The sequence below is a fragment of the Drosophila serrata genome, unplaced genomic scaffold, assembly GCF_035046125.1.
Source record: "Drosophila serrata isolate PLE 108 unplaced genomic scaffold, ASM3504612v1 contig_275, whole genome shotgun sequence".
Lineage (NCBI taxonomy): Eukaryota > Metazoa > Arthropoda > Insecta > Diptera > Drosophilidae > Drosophila > Drosophila serrata.
Genome location: NW_028257173.1, coordinates 885091 through 904833, shown reverse-complemented (window position 1 = coordinate 904833; position 19743 = coordinate 885091). Strand labels below are relative to the sequence as shown.

Below are 19743 nucleotides of genomic sequence, written 5' to 3'. Positions count from 1 at the left end.
CTGGCGAGCTGGCAAGAGAAACTACTACAACTACTTGGCTGAAATCGAGCGATAAGGTTGCTCTATATTTAAATTGAGGATAGGTTGATTTGCTAATGAGACGGCGCACTTTTTAAGTCAAGTACGACGTCAGCAAGCACGTGTCGAGTTATTTATGAGATATAAACCATCCAAAAATAGCGAAAAAGATAATCTAAACACACCTCCAGACCAGATAGAAGAGATGCTGAACTGGAATTCATTTGCTGCTCTGCTTTAATTAGCTCAACAAACTCAAACATAAACAATGCAAATATTTCTCAGAGCCAAAGCAAAAGTGGTAAAAATATACAAAAACACTTGACAAATTTTGATAACAGAGAAAATTGCTCAATTGAAAATTGACAGGACTTTGTAATGCAGATTAATATTTATTTTGTAACCCTGTTTTCTCTCTGTGCTAAAACAGAAACTTTTTGTAAGTAAAGCAAAGTTCCCTAAATACCCAGAGAAAACCTTGAAACCTTTCGCTCCCTCTCCTTTCGTTTGTTTACTTGGTTCATGAATATAAATGTAAAAGGGCACCGAGGAATGCAAATTGACTGGGGATATATGTATATATTCACAAATTTCATTCACTCCCTACCTGACTCAAGACTGACGTCAGAGCCAACGGGGCCATTAAAGCCAAGTACTGGCAAATATTCCATATACTTTAATCCGAATCGTGCGTGCCCAGAATTACCAACAACTACGACATACTACTCGTATTTGATATGATGATGATGATGATACCCGGAGATCCAGCCACTCCATATATAACATATAAAACAATCGTGCAAAACAAATATGCACAATGCTATGTACTATATATGAGACAATGTTTTGGGCAGGGCTCTAAAGAACACAAACAATAAAAGAATGGAGAATCTAGAACCCAGAACAGACTGAGAACTCAGCTGAATAGAATTGGCAAACAAAGCCATAAATGTAGAGTACACATATGTGCGCATTTGCTTTGTCTTCTGTCTAAGTTTTATGTGAATTTTATGCTCACGTGTTGCTATTATTAACCGACCAGAAAGCGAAATCAAAGCCAAACATTTCAAAATTCCACAAAAAAATATAAACAAATGGAATTATAAGACCAAAATACAATTATATGAAGGTTAGAATGATATGTAATATGATTTACAATACAATTCTCATATTCCGAGATCCTAATTTTATTGGTCTAAATAAATCAATACCTTTGCCTAATACATCATTTTTAATTTATTGTTTCTACTGTTTCTGTTACAAGATTATAGATCTGTTTAAAAGAAAAGTGTGTCAGTAGTAAACTTAGAATCCAAATGAATGCAAAGAAGGGAGAAGCCTTGAAATCTTCTCCTTATTTTTTCTGTTCGTTGTCTTTTCTTCTGTTTACTTTAAGTGGGTAAAGGCAAAATTTGCAAATTGCAAAAAAGAAGACGAATCAAAATCGAATCGAATCGCAATGACGTCAACAGCAAAGTGCCGACAGTCAGACAGAAAGACATATGCATATGGTGCTATCTATATCACTTTAAACATTTGTTTATTATGAGCGACTCGTCTCTTGAACTTGAAAATGCAACAGTACGAAAATCAGCGTAAATATTATTAATATTGAAATGCGTTGATTGAAAGGCGGTCACTCATTTTATACCCTTGAGGGTATTATAACATATTTTAAGCATATTTTTATCTAAAAGCTATCTTCTATTATTATAGAAATTTGTTTTTAGTTTTAAGAAAATCGGAATTCTATATAATATAACTTCCATAGAAACGGTTGTTAAATGTAGAAGATCAGTAAGTATCTAAAACCAGTAAGTAAATATGATCAGTAATTATCAGTGAACATTAAGTAACTATGAGCAGAAAGTATCTATGACAAGTAAGTAACTATGATAAGTAAGTATGTTTAATCACTAACTAACTTTGAACACTAATAAACAATGACTTGCAACTTTTGTACAACAACACATGTCTGAAACTTGGCCGGCAGAAGTCACTTCGTTCCGTGGATGTTAAAACTAGTTGGGAATCATATGTTATGATGATTAACTATGCACAGCAAGTATTTAGGAACATTAAGTAACTATGATCAGTAAGTACCTATGACCAGTAAGTATGTATGATCACTTACTAACTTTGAACACTAATAAACAATGACTTGCAACTTTTGTACAACAACACATGTCTGGGACTTGGCCGGCAGAAGTTACTTCGTTCCGGGGATGTTAGAACCAGTTGGGAATTATATGCGCAGAATAAAGAGATTTGTTTTAGAAAAAAATTTAAGAGCATGCAAGCTATTTGATTGAAACTATGGAGATATTCTTGAATATAATTTTACTTCGTATATAAATCGGAGCATGCCGAATCGGTGGACTATGTATATATACATATATATAGCTGCCATAGAAACGATCGGAAAATATTAAAAAAAATATATATATTATAACTTGTCCAGTTTTGAACAGATTTTCGTAAAATTTAATATACATCTATTTTATATTAATCTAGAATTTTATGGACAATTTTATGAAAATCGGACGACTATATCATATACATAGCTGCCATACAAACGTTAGCTTCCTTTTTTGTTTTCACATTGTTTTATTTCGAGTGCCCATCAATCTTCAGATGTATGGTTATTTTTGAGTGTTTCCACCGAAGCGTTTAAATTTTATTTACAACAGAAAAAGTAAACCCAATAAATAAATATATTTGTTTGGATTAAGAATAAACAATTACAGAAACGAAGCCCTTTTCCAATTAAAGTAAGATCCTATATTAATTTTAATTCATGAAGATCTGTAAAATCAAACGAAATTTCGTTGAGAACTTGCCCGGTATTACATTTTCCCTATCTGCTAGACACAGACGACGCTGGCATATGGAGGACAACCGTTTTCGCACAGTGTAAACAAACCTTCGGAATGACTGCTCTCTGTCTGTCTGACCTCCTCATCAAAATATAAAAAAAAAAAAATCCGACTTATCAGCTAGCTCCCACTAATAAGGCGCATTAGCGCTATAAATATAAATATTCCAATTGCAAACAAAATCGAGATAATAAACATGAGATAATATTCTTTTGAGAAATAGTCTTAAAACCAGATCGATAGATCTATAAATGAATTCTGTAGTCTGGTGTTCCGCATCTGCGATTGATTAGATTACAAAAGATAATAATTATCAGACAATGACAGGATGGGGTTATCTACGGGGGTCGGGCACATGACCAGCTGTCAATTTAATCTGAGGTTAAGCCTGAGACGATTCCCATGATGAACTTCCGAAATGGATCTGTTGTGAAGGTTTTTTTTTTATTTTTGTTTATATACACATCAATATTTTCATTTCGAATTTTGCTCATTTCGTATTCAGAAATTTTCCCTCCCTTCTCAATCATTGATAAAGGCGACGGAAACGAGGGGGGATCTTTACTGAATCCACACCTGACTAGATGAAACCAAATTCCAAGTAAATAATCTATATTATATAGGTTTAATATTTGAGTTTGTGTTATTATGTCGCCGCCCGCAACAACAACAACAACAACAGCAATAATAAAATAATGATTAGCTGATAATAAAGTAGTACGAGAAAAAAGTGTTTCGAAAACAACAACAAATGCGGAACTAAAGCAGACAGTTAGACGTTGATCATTTGACTATGGTCAAGTACATTGCGATACAGTGCCAGTCATAACAAACAAGGAGAAAAGTATAGCCCTAAAATACATTTCCGTTTGTTGTTACTAATTCTTAAAATTACTAATAAAGTGCTTATAATAAAGCAAGATTAAGAGAAAATATTTTATGCTAGCAAAAGAAATTCATTTAAAATAGATTTAAGTTAATTTATATTCCGATTTCCAGATAATCTTGTAATATTTTAGATAAAAATATATATATTTTAGTGGAAAATAAAATTATAAGCATTATAGATTATATTTTGCTGATATAATAAAGTTCTAAAATAGAAATTATAATTTTTAGATATCTCCCTTTTTCCACACTCATTTAATACTTTACGAAATATTCCCAAACTTCTTGACTGCCCTTCAATAACGTTCCTTACTGTACCCACCGTACAAGGGAGTAACAAGATTTACATTTTAAATTATTTTGTGGCTCATTGCATGTTGGCCAAATCAATTAGCCAGAAAATCACGATACATCAATTTGCAACCAACTGCGATACGCGTCGAGAATCTACGTTTATATATATACGAATCGTATATAGAAACGAGAGGGAGGACCGACCGATCGACTACCTTACAAATTGTGCCACTTATATTGTGTGCTTTGTTGAGGCGATAAAAAATGACTTGATCAAATATTGACATTCACGTGTGCAAGTTGGAGTGGTATACGGTATATGGTATATGGTGTATTCAACTTACCCGACATGAAATGCAATAGTATCGATGTAATGGGATACAATACTGGACTGTAGGTAATATCGGGGCAATCGTAGCCCAGGACATTCACGATGCGATCGGCCACGGCTCTGCCGGTGCTGGTCAGGTGATACGGCAAACAATGTGTGGCATCCACAAAGGCGGGCAGCATAATGGGCTTCTCCGACAACTCCGTGGTGCCAAAGACCTTAAAATGAAGAAATATTTTATTAATTTCAAATAAAATATATAATAAATCGCTACTTACCTGATGAACCATCTCCCAGTAGAAGCCATCGAGCATGTGCTCCTTGGTCTGGTGTTGGCCACATAGCATTGGCCATAGCTGGGATCGGATTGGGGAGTTTATTGGCCACGAGTTCTCCCTGAGTATATTCTTAACGTCACGTTTCTTGCCCTGCTGCAGCAGCTGTTGGATTTCGGTATAGGAGCGCAGTGCCGGCTCTTTGCCTACAAACACAAATAAAGATAGTTGATCGATTAGTTAATAGTTATGATTAAAGGGAAGGATTCCCCAGAGAGATAAAAGTGAAACTTTGTCATAAAAGATGACTAATACTCGAAAAACAATGTATATTTATTAATATTTTTATTGCTTAAATTAATACTAATGGTTTTGTTTGTTTGATTTTAAATGTTTAATCATTAAATACAAATATTTTTTTTATTGTGGTGTTAATTTTGTATAGATAATGCAATGAATTAATCAACTTATTGTTCTGTAATTACTCTAATCATTTAATTTAAAGTAATTTGAGCTCAGGTAATTATTCTTTTTAGCGTTTAAAATTAAATTTAGAACCCTAGCTATCATTTTTAACCCTAAACAGTTGATAAACCTACCTAATTGCACGGCTAAAGTTATTTATTTTTCCCATTCGATTAGACTGCAAGCTAATCCCACTTAGGTTAGGTCAATAACAAAACCTGGATCATCGTTAAATGAAAATCCAAAGAGACCAAAAACAAAGTCAGTAGCCGCTTTTTCGAGTACTCGAGGCTGCCGTTTATTTTTTGTTGGAATTCAGGGGCACTTCAGCTGTGGCAATCATATGACACGATTGTTATTGTTACGGCTAATAATAATAATAATAATGGAGGGGGTTCTTGAGGTTATCATCACCACTACCGTCGCCGCTCTAGACCCATTCAAATGGGAGTGCAAAGGAGCCTTCTCCACTATCATCAAAGTCGCTTTGGCAGGTGGGGCTAGCCCAACAGCTCAAGATATAACAAAAAATACTTGTGTGCACCACCGATAAGTAGTTAAATTTCATGTGTAAGGCAGCGGAATTACTCATACGACAAGTGGTCAAAATAAAATACTTGAGAAAGTGCATCTGATAAGTAAAGTATTGATAAAATACAACAATTTATATTTAGTTTGTGACGAAAGCGAAGGAAATATTTATTCTAACCTCTGCTAACGCTTGAAACTTTATTAAAATGAAACATTAAACCATTGACAGTATTTTTGTTTTATAAATTAACTTGAAATAATATATTCCATAGTTAAATTTCCTTGGAAAGCAATAGCCATATCAGAAAAGCCAAAACTTCGTTTATCAATGAAAAGCTTTATGAATTCATAGGAAAATGCTGAATATTATTATACCAAAAAAGGTTATATACATGTTATCTCTATATGTATTTGATAGCTGATTTGGAATAAAAGTATATAAAGTGGAGGTGAAATTATCTATCACTTAAGTGCTGATATTACATTTTTTTGTAATTAACAATTTAAGTAGTCTGAAAAGTTAGCTATTCGAGGCCATAAATTAGTTTATTAAGTCTTGAGTACATATACTAAATTGTATTGATAAATAAGTTATTAAGAGTATGTTGCTTAAAATGTAATTAACTGTGAAATTACTTTTCAGAACTTTATTAAATTTTAAACTAGCTATTCTATTCTAGTAAATAATTAATATTCCTGAAAGCACCTACTGTATTGAACTGATTTATTTCCAACTAAAACACTACGAGATATACATACTTAAGATCAGTAGTACCCCCTGGACATTATTTTGTAGTAGATGTGTCAATTAGGTGACAACCGTAGATTCCCTATCTCTCACCCGGTCAGCTGGTCAATTGCGTATGTAGGACAAACCCCTTGCCCAGTCCGAATCCCAATCCCATTTCCACACCCAATTCCCATTCCCAATGCCACATTGAACCCCATCGGGGGCTGCCATTATTGATTAGCTCTATCGGCGTGGGGGTAATTGATTGCAGTGCGGACATGTCTCATTACAGGCAGCGACAGCTGATCGATTTTTTTTTTTTTTTTTGCATTGCCCCCCTCCCTATCCTTATCATCGCCTGTGACTGATAAGTTGGGAAATCATGGAGCGCCATTATCAAATATCGACCAAGCAAATCACAAATACTAAGTTGTAGAGCCTTTTGATTTATTTGCACACTCGCTTTAATATGACTTAAAAAATGTTTAGGATGTCACAAAACGAGAATCGTTTAGCCAAATGGCATTTAGTACCATAAACTGTGGGTAATGCAAACTATCAAATCGCAGCGAGAGCGATAAGATATGGCGAACTATAGAGTTTCATTGCAGCAAATGCAATAATAATAAAAAACTGGAATAATTGTAGTAAAGCTCTGTGGCCTGGGGAGGTAATTAATCCCCATTTACATTCCCATCTCTCATACACAGCATCCCCCTTGGTTTTATTTTTGCATTTTTCCAATGACCAACATGGAAATAAGATCGTCATCGATATACTAAACATTCCATTTGCAACCGATGCAGTAATTTTCCTCTCGAAGCAATCAATTTCATTTGTTTTTTTTTTACAAAACCATATACCGCACTCACACACACAGAAAGTGCTTCATAATTGGGTTATTATGACATAATCCAAGTCCTGTAACAAGTACTCAACAAAGCAGCACTCATTTTAATTGGTGATTTAGTCGCATATTTTAAAATGCGCTTAGGCACCATTAAAATTGTGCAATCCGATTAGGAGCACAAAACGTAATGCCATTAAATTAGCAATTATTTGTATAGAGAGCGAAATCTGATTTGAGTTTATCTTGGAGCGGAAACTTTTATCGCCTTAACACACGATAATACACACTCACACCACCCAGAAAGATATCATTCATTGTTTTCCAAACTTCACTTGGGAATATTTTTGGGAAAATATCAAAATGCTTTTATTCCCGCAACTGATTGATTTTATTTTTACTGTTTTCTCACACACAGTTTATGGCTCTGCATTTTAATTAGTGCTAAATGTGTTAAGCAGTTTAAGTGAATTTTGGGTAAACAAGGAAATCCCAAGGCAAAAGAATATTTTTATACAAGGTTGTTACCAGAGAACAAACCATTTCAATAAACAGAAATGTATTTGAATTATAAATATAGGAAAACATAAACATTTCAGAATCTAGGTCTAGGTTAATTATCAAATTTTGAGGGAAATAATAATTGTAATGGTTTCATAAAACTTTTGCTGACTTTATTTATATGAGTTTCAAAGACATATGAGTGTAATATATGTATATTCCACAGAAAATTTAAGGTTTACAAGTATAAAATCTGTGGCTTCACTTAAAAAATAATGGTCAGGAATTAATATATTTTCATATAGAGAACATTTTCTATACCTAGTTTCTATACAAAATGATCTGAAAAACATATATAGATCAGCCTTAACCCTTATTTATTTGCTTAAATCACTTAACTGACTTTTTAGTAAGCTAATATACAATTTCTCTACAATTTTGCCCACTGGTTTTGAACTATTAACATTAGATTTTTTTGGGTTTGTGTTATTTTTATCGCTGTTTTTATTTGTATCTGTGACTTTTACCATGTGGACTTTGGCATCGAATGTGTGTTATTACCTGGACTGAACTGGAAACACTGGCACTTGGTGGTGATGTCGTTGGAGCTGGCCGCAATGAAGAGCGGCAGCTCAAAGAACTTGTCACACTCGGGATCGACGTAGACACTGCTCCGCCGGCTGCTGAACTGCTCCAAGTCTTTAATGCCCAAGACTTTGCCAACCATTTTTCACAGTTTAGTTTTGTTTTGTTTTGTTAAAGTTGATCACTACTTATTGTATTTATTTATTTATTTAATTTTATTATTATTATCACCTTGTTTCAATTTGTTTCTTGTTTGTTGTTCACTTGCTTTTTTGGCACCAAGAACTTTTCGCGCTGTTTGTCAACAGCCGCAGCAACAACGACATCATTTATGTAGATTTCAGTCTCTCTTTTTATTTTATTTTTTATTGTTTCGTTTTTCGCCGTTTGCTTTCTTAATTTTTGTGTTTTTTTTATATGTATGTATATACTGGGTGCTGCCTTTTATTGTTTTAATTTATTGCGATCTGCAATTCGCTGTCGCCCGAGCAGCGATGCCGACAGCACTTGAATTTAATTTGCAGCACATTTAAATTTTCTGTTCACATTTTTCGATATATTTGCGACGACTGACTCTCACTCTCTGCGGGATGTTTCGAAATTAATTTCAATACTTTCAACGAGGGTTGAAAGGAATCATTAAGAGCATATGCACATATGTATATATATCTCGGGAAGTGTGCCCTAAGATCGTAATACTACCAGATACTTTTCAGAGACAGGCCTACGTGCGGAGCGTTCGGATGCGTTCGGGGTTCTCAGATATTTTCCGGCGGACAGGCCGGTTTCATTCCCTGCCTTCTCAATGAAAGCTTCTATCCGTAAATGAAAAATAAAAATAAAACAAATACACACAGAGAAAGAGAGCGATCGAAACCTGGCGCGTGCAAGCTTTATTTTCTAGAGCTTTTTTTTACGGGGTCTCTGCTCTTCTCTATTATATTTTGTGATTTATTTCTGTTTTCTTTATTTCCCTTTCTTTTGTGATTTTTGTTTGTTTGTGCATTCTCCTATCGGCGCCACAGAGCAAACAGCTGTTTTCTGTTGTTCCCTCTTTCTCTCTCTATCTATCTCTCTTTCGCTGAGGGGGGAGAAAGAAAATGGGTAAAGAAAAGCGCCAAATGCAGTGTAAATGCTTTTATAAATAGCCTTTTGTGGGGAAAATTTCGTAAGCGATGGCGAAAATATGCTTGGAAAATCCCAGGCAAGAATTTCTGCCGTTTGCTTAAAGAATTCTCTTTGGCAACGCTGCGTATACGTAACTTATTTAATTTATGAGCATTTTCCCGAGTAAAAATTCGGTTGGGAAAATTTTCTGCCTTGCGGTAACACAAAATCAAATTTATGGGGGAAAATCTCAGTATGTGGAATTTCTTTTACATTTTGAACAGGTAAACGAGAGCGGAAAAATTGCGAAAGCACTTTTGTGGGCAAGCAAAATAAATAAAATAAACATTTTCCACAGAATTTAAGTACTACCAAAAGCGTAGTAAAATATTTCATTAATACCTCATAGTTGTGGTATTTAAAAACAATTTGGGAAGTCGAAGCAGTTTTCAATGAAATTATAGGATCGCATTGTTGATCGAATATAATAAAGCTTAAAAATTTATATTCTTTTAAAAGATATTTTAATGACAATTTTTTCGACAAATCAAAGTTTAAAAACTCATAACTAAGCAAAAAAAAAACATTAATTTTAATGCGGAAAGCGTTACTATGTTAGTTTTTATTAGGGTAATAAATCTGCATACTCAGTTTAAAAATTTAAGTCTAGCATAGCTAGATCAACTCGGTTATTGATGCTGATCAAGAATATATCTGATTTATAGGGTCGTAAATAATTCCTTCACATAGTTACAAGCTTCTGACTAAAATGTGAATACCTTCCATGGGTATTACCCCTATATAAAATATTTATTTATTTTAAGATCGAAAATATTCTTAGAAAATCAACTAACAATAAGCTGCTAATTTTTGTACCCCCTTAACAAGTTCACCCCTTCAATTACGATCATTTACATACATCAAACGACCCAGAGACCCGATTTCTCAAACAAGAAAATTGAAAATTCAATATAGTACATACATCAAACACCTCACGTGATGCTTCCTTCCTCCCCACACACATTTCGACGCAATTTCAACACACTTTTCGTGGGTTTGATCTTTTTTTAGCGTCTTCACAAATTGATTTTTCTCACATGTTTCGTCAGGCGAAATAAAATCAAGTTAAGTCAGCCATTTGTTTATACCAGAAATATATATATATATATATATATTTAGGTATATATAAAAATAGTCAAAATAAACAACGCGTGGCTGTTGGCCATTGGGAAAAACGCTTTTCGCGACGAAACTCACACATGTCGAGTCACCGAGCCAATGATTAATTAACCGAAATGTTCAAAAATCTAAGGAAAACCCAAAAACAAAATAAACCAAAATAGCAATTATCTTTGACTTGGCTGTATCGGATTTTATAGAAAATGTTGTTTTGTGGTATATTTATGGGACAGAACCCAAAATTCATGGCGACACTTAAGTGTTGCCCCATAACACCTTAGGAAACAGATATAAAGATATAGATACTGCCAAGGGAACAGTCATAATATGAGTCTCATTCACCTTATTATTCACATTATTCATCTCTATATATATAAAAGTCTTTGGAAATCAAGAGTTTCATAAACCAGTCTTCCAAAATTGGCAGTTAATTGGTAACACTCAAGAGGCTATAAAGTAATTACAGATAAACTTTGCACCGATATCTTTACGATCAGGGTGTAGCTATTATAATAATAATATTTATACACCCGTACACACACACACACACACAGGACTTGTCAATTAACTATTTTGATTAATTTCAAACAGTAATTGACGTAGTTTATAAGAGAACTCGTGAGTTTTCACTTATACAATTAACACGAATTTCTGACACTGGCCACCCCAACCACCTCACATATAGACACGCTTCTCATGAATTATTAATTCTTAAGAATTGATCAAATTATTATGCGATCCAAGATGGGAGAGTGAAAAGCTTCTTCCTAATCCTACAAGATATCTTTAGTTTAATATCAGTGAGCGAACCACACCTTGTTTATTTTGCAGACTGAAATAATTGTGACATGATCTAATGTGCAATTTATAGCTGGCGGAAAGAATACAATTAGTCGGAATCACGAAGAAATATCTGCCGAAGGGGTTAGAGCGAAAGGTTAGCTGCAGCGAACAGCAACAGCAACAAATGCAAATTGTAAATTGCAAATGCAATTTATTACATTTTCCCCTCTGACGACATTGTCACCGCTTTTGCTTGCCAACCGAGGCAGCCCCGTTGGTTGGGGATGTAGGAAAAACAATTGCCGGCTGCAGCTAAATTTAATTTGACAACCTTTTTTTTGTGTCAGACTTTGTTGTTGTTCTTCATTTTGGCAAACTGCAGATTAATTTTTTTATTGCCGACGAGTGCCCTCCTTGTGTCGGTTTTTTTCATTTTATTTTCTTGTTCATTTGCTTCCAAATTGTCAGCATTTTTAGGCTTAATTGCATTTGGGGCAGAAAAGGCGTCATTGGGTGAAATAAGATTTGGGCCAGAATGGGAATAGGAAGCCACCTGAGACCAAGGTCTATGAAAATGGCGGAAAAGTGTCTGCAAAAAATGTTGCTCAAAGTGAAAGGCGGCGACATGAATTCGAGACTGATAATTCAAAGAGCTGTACTTTGAATTTTAATTGAAATTAAGTGAGTCATAAATGAGTGAGTCATTTAGGGAATTCTATAAAACATTTTAAAGGCCCTAAACTATATTTTGAGCAGTTTAAAGCATATGCTATATACAACCCAAAGGAGATATTATATTTATCAAAATATAGTTAACAATAAAGTATCAAAACAATTTATATAAAAACCTACAGTTCAAAATTTAATATAATATATGAATTAGTAAGAAATGAGAATGATTATTACGCATAAATAAATATATTTATATATTTTTTTATATTCCTGGAAATTAAAATGCAAATTACATTGAGACTTGCAAATTACATTTCAACCTTTCAGTTAATAATTTGAATAAATTTTATTACTCAAAGTACCTCGAATTAATTTGCATTTATTGAGTTTGATGAAATCAGAATTATAACAAATAATATTAGCAAATAAGTGATCAATGATCAGAGCATATGAGTAAGATATATATGACCAAATTAGACGCCTTCTTCCCCCAAGCAAATTATTCATATCAATTAAGTTTGAAGAGATGGCAAAGGCACGAGTCAACGAGGCGCTGCTGCATTCAGATTGTTCAGATTGTTTAGCACGAGCTATAAATATATCGATCGATCGATCGATCGATCGTGAGCTTGATATTTGTCAATTAGCATCGCATTCTGCCGCCTCTGTCATATATTTTTGAACCGAATTTCGTTTCGAGGGACGAGGCACATGACGGGCGACCTTTGGGCGCGAACTCCGCATCATTCTCGCTTCCTCAGGGGGAGGGATTCGCAAATGGTTATTAATTGGCATTCGCAGGGGATCGTATAATAACCGGCATAAGTGGGAGGGCTCTGAATATCGGATTCACTGTGATTCGTTTCGAACCACGAGCCTGCACCGTGTCAATATTGGGGAAATTAATTAAGTTATAGCCATGTTAACTGCAAACCGATGATAGTAGCTGCTATTTGCACCTCTTTGAGCCTGGCACAGAACAAAATTATTTCACCCCCAGATTTTGTTGTTGAAAGATGAACCAGAAACTGGTTTCGCATATTTGCACTTAAGTGTATTGATTTCGAAATTAATTATTTATTCAATTGAGTGTCATTATTTCTCCTCCTTTTTTTTGTTGTTTTGTACTGTGTGTTTTATTAAATACTGCACGTTTCTTTTATTATGGGCATAATTTTGCATTTAATTAAGATGGTGAGGAAAAAAACCTTCACAATTCATTCAGTTTTGATTGTTGCTGCTCTAGAAAAATCAATGTAAACAAAACGTATTGTTTATATGAATAATTCGCAGTTCATTCTACATATTTTTTTATTTCCATCAGTTTCCATTACTACAAGGCATTTTTAATGATTTTTCTTTTTCGCCTACATGGCGTATACGCAACGCACAGTCATAAGCTATATAGCATTGACTAACTGACTGATCGAGTGACTGACCATTGAACGCAACGCACGAGACTATGTACACACACACACACACACACACACAATATTTATATATTATAATCGTTTCATTTTTGTTGCATTTGTTGTATTTTCTCAACTACAAAACATGGCTAGATTTTTTGTTGTTTATTTTTAAGTTTGGCAGCTAGGCGTGATAATTAACGAGCCGTGATTTAAAATGTCGATTTTGCTTTTAATGTGCAGTTTGAATGCATTTTTTTTGGAGGCTGCCAAACATCAACACAGAAACAAAAAGTATGTGATAACAAGATCAAATAAATATTATTAGAAAAATTAAATAATTATCTTTCAAGTCAGTTCTGAATACGTGAACTTTGACATTAAATACTCAATGAACCAAATCAATATTTAAACATATTAAACAATTAAACCATTTAAATATTTATTATTGATCTTGGTTTAAAAACAATCTTGTATTTTTTCTGTGCCTGTTTGCTCCTATATCGGTATATATACACGCACTTTGCAAACATTTAAAGTAATTACATTGACACGCGACTTGTTTCGAAAAGTATATTCCAATTGATCACCGCTCGTTTGTTTTCTCGATTTTCTTTTGCGTTTTTTGGGGCTTGTGTATGTTTTTCGCCTTCTCCTCTTTATTTCTTTTCGTGATTTGACAGTTGACAACTTTTGGGCATATATAAATAAATATATATATATATATACTAAAACTGGGACGGATCGGGCGAGAGACAGGCGACAACCACCGGGCCCGAGGGTTGGAATTATACTGAGATTAAAGTTGAGAAGTCGCCAGCGATCCAAGCAGTTTATCTCTCTCTCGCTCTGTGACTCTCGCTATCTCTCTCCGGAGAAAATGAGAAAATGGTGAGAGTGAGAAACCGGGGAAAAGACAGGTGAACACAGGCTACAATTGGGGACACAACAATTTTCTATAAAAGCTCTTTTGTTTAATCGAAAATGAAACAAAAAGCTATCTAATTAAAAGCTCTTCGCATAATATCGAATAAAGGTTTTTGCTGATTTGTATTGTTATTTCAGCTCTCAAAAGTTCGTTCAACTTCAGGAAATATTTTTAAGGGGGCGCGTCTCCAACAAAAATATAAATATATATATATATATTTTCAGTTGGAAAATATTCTTGAAAACTATTAACACCCTACTCAGTCAGCCATTAATTGCACATTTAAATGAAAATAGTTATAACAACAACCGATTTGCAGTGAAATCATCCATCTGACGCGATTTTAATCGATATTGAAATGAGCCATCAAGTGTTTAGTGCAGGGCAACTTTGTTGTTTTCATTTCCATTGCCATTGTCGTCATCATGTGATCACGGATTTGTGGTTATTAAATCGTCGATCGGCTAAACAACACCGATCATCAATGTGTGAATCAAAAGTGTCGCATTTGAAGAAGACAAGTGAACTGGAAGCGAAGAAAATGGACCATGACACCTGCGATTGCAAGGGTAAATGTATTAGAAGGGCCTAGGGAAATCCTAGGAAATTTGAAACTAAAAAAACTTTCTAAAGTTCAACTTTAAAATATGAATTATACTTCAAGAAGGTAATTATTTTCAATACAAAATTTTCCATTAATGTATGGTTTAAAGTCACATCATCTTAATTCCCACTTTGTGCTGAACGTTATCATTAATTTAAGAATCAAATTCTAGGCATAACCTTTCCAAACATTAAAGCACCACTACTGTGCCACAGTCGCAGCCATTCATAAGCAATGCCCTGTACCGTCAACAGTAGTGGCCAGTTCATTGAAATTTTTAGAGCATACTTTCTGGCAGCTCAAAATGTGTGGAAGCCATAAGAGAAAAGGAAGTTTAAATAAGTCTATATAAATAGAATAGTGGATATATTCTTAATCAAAATCAGTTATGATTAAAAATAATATTAAGAATATAATATCCTAATTCCAGAAAATTTTTAGGTAAAATATCTATGCCAGAGTTAGTCATCGAATTATAGTTAAAACCTAATTAAACCATCCTAAAAAAAAATCTAAGCAAACGCTGGTTGTTAATATCTTAAAGATCATCTTATATATTATGAAGTACAAGTACAAATAAATATATTTTAGAAAAATAATTAACAGCTAACAAAAAATACTATTAAGTAAACCTAACAATACTTAAAGCATAAATTCGAAATGCATATTAATTTTTAACTGTGAAACCGTTTATCACCAGTTTCATTTATCTTTTTGGCCGTTGTAATTTTAAAAGCTGTCTAATATGTGTTAAAAATGATATATATATATAAAACGAACAATGAGTGCACAGCACCTAAGTTGTAATTTACAGCTAAAAGAAAAAAAAAAACAAGGAAAGGGGAATAAATAAAGTTTTATGGCCAAAAGGAAAAAGCAAAAGCATGTAAAAAAACGGAGAGGAGGAAAATATAATAATGGCTGGGTGATGCCCCAACAATTCGCTCTGTTATCTAAAACAGTGAGAAATGCAAACATTGTTATCGCCGGCAGAGAAAAACTGAGAGCAACAAAATGAGAGAGGAAGCTTTTTCGGCCGGCATATATCTTTAGCTTTTTTGTGTGACTTTATTTTAAGAATTTTCTCTCATTTTTTTTTTTGTTTATTTTAGCGGCATACTCTAACAGAGGGTATAGTACTTTTTGCAAGACGATGGTAACATTTATTTATATTGTAAATATAAATATTGCATTATATAAATATTGTTAATTGATATATTAAAAAATTTAAGAAGAACAATTCTTCACAAGTGTATATAAAAATCGATATGATCTAAGCATCTGGTTTCTTTGTATTTGATATTTTTAAACTTTATCATGTTTAGGCATTTGAAAAAATCAAAGAGCATGTAAACAAAACATTAACGCAAATATTGCCAAAGAAAAGCTTCTTCTAATGCTCAGTGACCTCAAACACAAACGCACCTAGAAAGATATGTGTATGTACATAAAACTATATATCTGCACACATTATACGATATATATATTTATAAGTCTTATTGTAGGCGCCGCTGTTGACAGAGAGGCCAAAAGAGCAAAAGCAACAAAACAAATGAGAATAGGTTACAGGAAATTCAATTAGAAATTAAATCAAGTTAAATATTTCCTTTCAGCTCAATTTATCGATTGATGGTTACACTTAAAGCTAAATGAATCAAAGTCATTCATAAGTTTGATGGATTTTTTATATAATTAAACATTACGTTCAACTTGAACACAAGTAAGATTCCTTGTAATTTATAATGCAATTACAGAATTTATATATAAATATATAGAAATGATAAGCAAGTAAATTCAGTGACTAAAATGCACAAGGAAATTATATTTATCAGATGTAAGTTATATATCAGTACAATAATTTACAAAATACTTTCAGAAATCAACCTATAGTAATAGAAACAATATACATTACATATATTCCTGTTAGCATTTTGTTTACTAAAAAAAATCACTTTGCTTTTTGCTACATTTTCATCCCTGAAATTAATTTTAAACATATTTCCTTTGATTTACGGTTTGGTATTTTTTCATAATTATATTCCATGTTCGCTGAAAGACCTTCCGCTCCTAATTGGAATCAAGAACTCAGTGAAAGAGAGATATATACACGATCAGTCGACACGCAAAGTATCGTGATAAAGATATATACTGGCGGACAAACAAACAGTGCCAATTATAAATAAATCCACCGCCCTTTCACTCAGCTTCTCCTCGTTCATCATCCAAATCTCTGAGATATTCAACAGGCCAAAGCTGTTGATTGTTTTATGCCCTCAAAGATCAAAAGACTAACGACAAGTGGGCGTGTTGTGTGTGGTTTTTTTGGATTTGATCTCCTGAACTCACATAATAAATTAAAAAAAAGGGATCAGAATACCCTTTAAGCACTGAATTAAATTTTAAATATTTCAGGAAAATATATAAATACATGTAAAATATAAAATATTATGCAAAGGAAGCCATATGTCAAATATTTCTGACCTAATTTTCACACTACAATAAATATATAAAAGCGAAAACTATGATGCCACAAAAAGCTTTTAAAAATATTTTAATAATTCATAATAGTGTTAATCTAATTAAACACGAATAAACTTTTATTAAGAAACCTTGATCCAGAGGCATTTTAACTCCCAGAAAACTTTCAGAGGGGATTTTTCTTATAAAATGTATTTATAAATTTTACTTTCATTCTTGAGACAGCGGTCAAAGCGGTCAAAGGAAATGAAAATACAAAAAATACAACAGAAAAAAAACCCAATGATTTATATATCAAAAATATATATTTATAAAGAACAGAATTAAAAAATTCACAGACTATAAAATATGCAAATTCGTGACTTATATAATAGATTTTGCAAATTGCAATCCCATCAAATAACCCAACCCTCTTGAAAACAAATTAAATAGAAATTAACTAAAAATAAAGGCAGAAGCCAAAACAGAAAACCAAAGCAAAATGCCAAACATAAATAAATCAGAAAATAAAATAAAGCAAAAACCAGTTTAAGTCAGTTACAGCATTTTAGAGATTCATTCGGGGGCACACTTTTCGCACACTTTCCGAGGCACGTGAGGAAAAGTCAGAAAAGAAATGCGGGTGAGGGTCGTGTGCCCCACCAAATTAAAGCATCCAATATTGGGGGTATCGGTAGAAATCATACATATATTTATAGCTAAAGATCGACTGATCAGTGGAAAATTTTGTATTCGAAATAAATAAAATTCTTTTGATTTTTTTTTAAAGAAAACACTTTTTTCCAATCGTACAAGTGGATCATAAAAAAATTCTCTTGAATGAAAATTTATTCCCCCTTCATTATTTTTTCTTGAATGTATTTCTTGTTCAGTTTTATTTTTTGCCAATACATAATTTGGCATTAAATAGCAAAACAAAATTATTGTTTTTCTCTCATTTGGGTTCGCTGCACGTCAACGGAAAAAATAACAAAAAAAGAAAATGAGGGGAAAATATTCTGTTTCCATTTGCTTGCGTAAGCAAAAATGTTGTTATTGCTAACAACAAATAAATTCTCGATTTTAAACCATAAAGATTCGAATTTTTGCTTGCTATTTTAATATTCGAATATATAATATCTGTTTTTAGGATGGCACGTGGCCAGTTCTATGACACAGAAAATTCCCCAAAAATGTATACTTAAATATTAAATTATTATTATTAGGGGTTCAAAATGATTAGGTTAATTAATATCTGAGGCAGGCTTTGATTAAGACAATTTAATCTTTATTTTTGTTTACCGAAATCTGGTTTTGCCTGTGACAAATAATACATAGTACATTATTTACTGACTTGTAGTATTTATATAGAATTTGGTTTATTATTCCCCTTAAATGATACGTTCTAGAGTTGAAAACATAATGTTAAATTCCACCATAAAAATTTAAGAAACATCGAAAATGTTCATCATAAATTTTCATAAAATTTAATCACATGATCAGCAGCTGATTCAAATCAAATAACTTTTATCAAAACGCAAAATATTACACACGAAAAAAATATATAAAATAAAATCATGGCGAAATAGCCACAAGCACGAGAGAGTGATGAAAAAATTGCATTTATTTTTAAACAATTTAATTGGCCGCTAGCCAAGTGCCATAAAAACGTGAATGTTTTTATTTGTTTGTGTGTTTCCACAACACCAGAAGAATTTTATACTCTAAATTCATAATGTTAAAGGAATATTCAGTACTTATAAATGGAATATAGTATAATATTGAAACTATATATTTTTTTGCGAGGGGAAAACCCGAAAAGATTCAAGAGATGACTCCTATATATAGACATGGGTTTTATCCAAATGCATTTAATGGATTTTCCCCCACAAGACTCATTATTTTGTAAATCAAAATCAAGGCCAATGTCATCAGTGTGTGGGTGTTGATGCACTAATGTTTCGATTGAATTGCATTTCCCCGATTGCCTTTTGGAATCGAAATAACATTTAGTGGCTTTCGGCTTTTGGCATTCTGACAGACAGCGAGAGCGGCTAGTAAAGTTGGATATATCAAAGTAAAAATGCATTAAAATTATCACACTTTGTATAATCGATTTGGGAAAAATTATACCGTACCTCTGGCGGCTCCAAATCAATAATGAAATGCTATAGAATGCAATTGCTTTTAATGCCACATTGAAATAAATCGAATTTGCCATTTGGCCATTTGCACAGCCAATTTATTCCAATCATAAGACGCA

General features: G+C 33.0%; 1 protein-coding gene across 37 annotated transcripts in view; it reads right to left on the bottom strand.

The window, feature by feature from the left end:
• The window catches only part of sky (GTPase-activating protein skywalker), a 49325-nt gene that overhangs the window by 7915 nt on the left and 21667 nt on the right, over window positions 1-19743 (bottom strand). For 22 of the 37 annotated variants that reach the window (XM_086834948.1, XM_086834931.1, XM_086834943.1 and 19 more), the window contains 2 exons: window positions 4686-4888; window positions 4421-4625 (listed from right to left, as the gene is read on the bottom strand). In XM_086834948.1, coding sequence (XP_086691074.1) covers window positions 4421-4625; window positions 4686-4888 — 408 coding nt within the window. Of the gene's footprint in view, window positions 1-4420; window positions 4626-4685; window positions 4889-8317; window positions 9867-14013; window positions 14291-19743 lie in introns of those variants that run through there. The other 15 variants (XM_086834962.1, XM_086834963.1, XM_086834961.1 and 12 more) reach the window with 5 other exon arrangements.